The 5,180-nt window shown below is 40.0% G+C and overlaps 1 protein-coding gene across 1 annotated transcript in view; it reads left to right on the forward strand.

Moving 5' to 3' along the window:
* Positions 1 to 5,180, forward strand: part of GALNT11 (polypeptide N-acetylgalactosaminyltransferase 11) — a 31,560-nt gene that overhangs the window by 17,923 nt on the left and 8,457 nt on the right. Inside the window, exons 7-8 of the mRNA XM_008064895.2 lie at positions 1,337 to 1,454; positions 3,994 to 4,146. Of these exons, the coding sequence (XP_008063086.1) occupies positions 1,337 to 1,454; positions 3,994 to 4,146 (271 nt within the window). The remainder of the gene's footprint in view (positions 1 to 1,336; positions 1,455 to 3,993; positions 4,147 to 5,180) is intronic.

Here is a 5,180-nt window from a genome sequence, read left to right on the forward strand (position 1 = left end):
TCACCAAGTTGCCCAGGCTGGTCTTGAACCTGTGGGCTCAGGCAGTCCTCTCACCTTGGCCTCCCAGAGCGCTGGGATTATAGGTGTGAGCCACTGTGCCAGGCCTTACTTGTTTGTTTGTTTTTAATATGATTTTTTTCTTCCCAATTACCTGGTTATTGATTTATTTGTTTGCTTGTTTAATTTTGCTTAGTGCCAGACATTATATATGAAAAGTTATAGTATAGAAGTACTTTCATACCTGGGATGATGTTTTTTCCCTGCAAAGGGCATCTTGCTTCTCTTCTGCAGGCAGCTTGGGCCTCTAGAATCATGATCACCTGGATCTAGTTTTAGGAAGGGTCAGTCTGGAAGCAGAGTAGCTTCCAGTCACCTTGATGCACAGCCAGTCTGTTTCAGCTTTGATTACTCCAACACAGGGCTTCTTAACCTTGGCACTATTGACATTTTGGGCCAGATACTTCTTTGTTGGAGGGGGCACTCTTGTGTATTTTAGGAAATTTAGCAGAATCTCTGACCTCAACCCAGACTCTGGTAGCAATCCTCCCACATAAGTACACCAAGGGGTGGGCATGGTGGCTCTGACCTGTAATCCCAGCACTTTAAGAGACTGAGGCAAGAGGACTGCTTGAGTCCAAGGGTTTGAGACCAGCCTGGGCAATTTGGTAAGACCTCGTCTCTACAATAAATAAATAAAAATTAGCAGGCATGGTGGCAAGCGCCTGTAGTTCCAGCTATTTGGAAGGCTGAGGCAGAAGGATTCCCAGAGCCCAGAAGGTCAAGGCTATGGTGGCCTTGAACGTGCCACTGCACTCCAGCCTGGGTGACAAAATGAGACTCCAACCCCCCAAAAATAAAATAAGCACATCAAGTTGGTACAGCTAATAATGCCCCAAACATTATGAAATGTCTGCTGAGGGGCAAAGTGATTTCAGTTGAGAGATCTAGCATGTGTTGGAGTCCAACTCAGAATGTGTGAGGTGTGTCAGGTCTCTCCTTGGCAGGCCATGGAGTCCAGTTTTTAATCCCAGTGGTTCTGTGACTGTCAAAAGGGATTATCTAATTCATGAATTTTCTATCAAAAGCAGTTATGAGAAAAGTACTTTTGACACTTAGAAATGTAAAACATTCATATGTCAGATACCCAGCATATTATTAGCAATCTAGAAATGTTATGTGGCCCAGCTCAGTCTCTTGATATTAGATTAAATGTTTTATACTAGTTATTGTACTTTTTATTAGTAATGTTCCAAAGCTATACTGAATTTTTTAAAACAAAAATAGATGAGATAACTGACCATATAGAATTAGCACAGTAGTTGTTTTCCTTTTCTAGGTCACCTACAATGGCTGGAGGATTGTTTGCCATGAACAGGCAGTATTTCCATGAACTTGGACAGTATGACAGTGGCATGGATATCTGGGGAGGAGAAAATCTGGAAATATCATTTCGGGTAATTTTATTTGTTTAAATTTTATCTATGATCCCATTTTTTGTTAATTGTGCTTGATTGTTATTGACAAACTGTTCTAATGAATGAGACTTTATTTTACTTTAATCTATATGTTTAATATCCATTTACAATGTCAAAAGCATCTCTGGTGGTCTTTTCCAGTGGCTAGAAAAAGAAATGTCAAATGCATATGAGAAGCCATTTACTTATTAATTAATTCACTTATTATTATTTTAAAAAATAGATTTAGAGGTATAAGTGCAGTTGTATTACATGGATATATTGACAGTGGTGAGGTCAGGGCTTTTAATGTAACAGACACCTGAATAGTGAACACTGTACTCAATAGGTGGTTTTTTAATCCCTCACCCGCTTCCCACCTTCCCACCTTTTGGAGTCTCCAGTGTGTACTATTCCTCTCCGTAAATATATTTATCTTTAAGAATTATAAAAGTATGGTTGTAATGAATGGTTGGGTCTAAAGTCAGAAAGTTTTTTTTAATTTTAAAGATATGGGGTACAATTCAGGGTTAGGTATACAAGTGGGCATCATACAGGTAAAGTTTGGGCCTCCCTTTGATGCCCACTTTGCCTAGTTTGAGATCAGTTACCCTTATTGATGTTGTGTTCCCACCACCCCCACCCCGGCAGTATCCCGCTGCTGACAATTCCTTTCTTAAAGTATTATAGTAATTGTTCAGGATCTGCTTATTAGAGAACATGTGGTACTCTGTTCTTTGTTTCTGTGATAGAACACTGAGTATGATTGACTCTAAATCCATCCAAGTTGCTATGAAGTCCATATGTTTGTCCTTTATGGCTGCATAATATTCCATTGTGTATATGTACCACATTTAAAAAAATCCAGTCCAGTTTCAATGGGCATCATAGTTGGTTCTATGTTTTTGCTATTGTGAATAGTGTTGCAATAAACATGCATGTGCAGGTATCTTTTTTGTAGCATGATTTGAGTTCTTCTGGGTATACTCCAAGCAGAGGGATTGCTGGGTCATATGGAAGATCAATTTCTAGTTCTTTGAGAAATTACCACAGATTTCCAAAGACAGAAAGCCTTAATGTGTGTTTAAAGTTTCTGTTTGTCAGTTTATTTATGGATTCATACTAGACATATATAGCTAGGGCGATCAAATGTCCCTGCTTGCCTAAATCTATCCAGGTTCATACTTGTTCTCCTGGAAAAATTGATAACTAGTTCACCTTCAGAAATAGCTCATTTTGATGCCAAATCATGCTATCACCCATGTGTAACTTACTGAATTCTTGCTGTATACAGGTCCTCTATCTTGAGGAAGGAAGTTACCATCCACAATCTCTCTTCTTCACCAGTTATTAAGATTTGAAAGATGATGGTATGGGTGGGGTGTGTGGTGGTAGACAGTCTTTGGAAAAGGCAGAAAGAGGGCAAGTAGGGAACATAGGCTTCTTCCTGGCAGATGTCCCATTATTTCTTGCCTCCTGTCTCCTGGTTTACCTAGCAATCCCTGTCAGATGTTACCATGATACTTGTGCATATGTCGTTTTGTATTTTTGCAAATGTTTTGACTACAGTATTTTTTTTTTTTGAGTTGGAGTCTCACTCTGTTGCCCATGCTGGAGTGCAGTGGCACTCTCACAGCCACCTCAGCCTCAACCTGCTGGGCTTAAGGAATCCTTCCGCCTCAGCCTGCCAGTTAGCTGGGACCACCATGGTGGTGCATGCCACCACTCCCAGCTAATATGCTTTTGATTTACTGTAGAGATGAGGTCTCACCAAGTTGCCCAGGTTGGTCTCAAACCTGTGGGCTCAGGCAGTCCTTTCACTTCTGCCTAAACCTGTGGGCTCAGGCAGTCCTTTCACTTCTCCCTCCCAAAGTGCTGGAATTACAGGCATGAGCCACCGTGCCCAGCCAACTATGGTATTTTTAAAAGGCAGGTTTTTCTGTAATCTTTATAATTTTACTATTAGTTCAGTCTTCTTATTTTTTAGTTAAGTTAATTAAGTCTCACAAAAATATAGCTTGTTTTACATAAGTTACTTTAACATAACTGTAAAGTAATTCAGATAGTCAAGGACAATGTAGACCAAAACTAAGAAGCTCTTTGGAATGTTAATATGGCATTTTTCTGTATATTTTGTTTAAAAAAAACCATTTTATAAAAAAGTATATACACTTCATAGGAAAGTACCTGTTGTACTGAAATTAGAGGACCAGTTAACAAGCATTCCTTGTCTCTAAGTCCATAAGGTCAAGTCTCGATCTGTTAAAGCAACAAAGTATAAGTGCAATTGCAGACACATAGTAGTAAATGGATAATACATTGTTTTAGAATTTAGTTTCTTTTTAGTCATAAGGGCAGGCAGTTTTTAACAGTGAGTATCTTCTGTCTTTCCTCTATTTGAATATATATATCTAGTAAGATAAACTATCTTGCCAGGGTTCATAAACACCTATTTAATGAAGATTAATTTCGTAAAAATTTGTATGTTGACTTCACAACGTGTGAGGCAGCTGTTTGATACCTGTTTTGCTTCTGCCAGATCTGGATGTGTGGGGGGAAGCTCTTCATCATTCCTTGCTCTAGAGTAGGACACATTTTCCGAAAAAGGCGACCCTACGGATCTCCTGAAGGCCAGGATACCATGACACACAACTCTTTGAGGCTGGCACATGTCTGGTTGGATGAATACAAGGTGAGATCAGATATCTTGCTTGGAAGGATGGCTGATAGGCCAGTCACTGCCTTGGTGACACTTTTGTTGCTTTTCTTCTCACTCTTGCATGAGTCTGTTGACTTTCACTTGAAGACCATCATTTCTAGGTTTCCTTTTTCTCTCTTTCCTTCACCTGGTATTTCACTTGTTTTTAATCTGACTCTTAATTTTCTAAGTGGCTGCTCTGTAAGAGGTAATGCTGCCAACATCAGAAGAAATTGTCTTTAGTTTATTCATTCCTTCTGATTCCTGTCCTGTGACTGTGACTCCCACAAAGCTTGGTTTCTTTCTTTTGCTGATTGGACTTTGCTGTGACCCAGTCCCACTGCCTCCCCTGCATATTTAGAATCCCTACCTGCTTTCTCTTTTGCCTTAGGTCACTTTATATATTTTCTTTGTAACAGCTTTACAAATTACTTTTGGAAGATTTTATCACCCCAGAAACTTTCAGTCATCACTCCCATCTCCCCATCTCCCCCAACCTTAGTCAGCTACTAATCTACCTCCTGACTCTACAGTTAATTTGCCTTTTCTGAACATTTCATACACATGGAATCATACACACTATGTGGTCTTTTCTGCTTGGCTTCTGTCAGACCCAAGGTTTTCAGGTTCATCTATGTTGTATCATGTATCATTACTTCATTCCTTCTTATTGCTGTATACTTTAACATTTCACCAATATACCACATTTTACCCAACTGTTCATCAGCTGATGAACATTTGGGTTGTTTCTGCCTTTTTACTATTATGAGAAATGCTGCTGTGAATATTATGTACATTTTTTGTTTTGAGTTGGAGTCTCACTCTCACCCAGGTTGGAGCACAATGGCATGCTCATGGCCACCGCAGTCTCCACCTGCTGGACCCAGGCGATGCTTCTGCCTCAGCCTTCCAAGCAGCTGGAACCACAGGCACATGCCACCATGCCTGGCTAATTTTTTATTTATTTATTGTAGAGACGAGGTCTCACCAAGTTGCCCAGGCTGGTCTTGAATCCCTGGGCTCAGGCA

Source organism: Carlito syrichta, unplaced genomic scaffold (genome assembly GCF_000164805.1).
Source record: "Carlito syrichta isolate Samal-C Ts95f unplaced genomic scaffold, Tarsius_syrichta-2.0.1 Scaffold101997, whole genome shotgun sequence".
NCBI classification, from domain to species: Eukaryota; Metazoa; Chordata; class Mammalia; order Primates; family Tarsiidae; genus Carlito; species Carlito syrichta.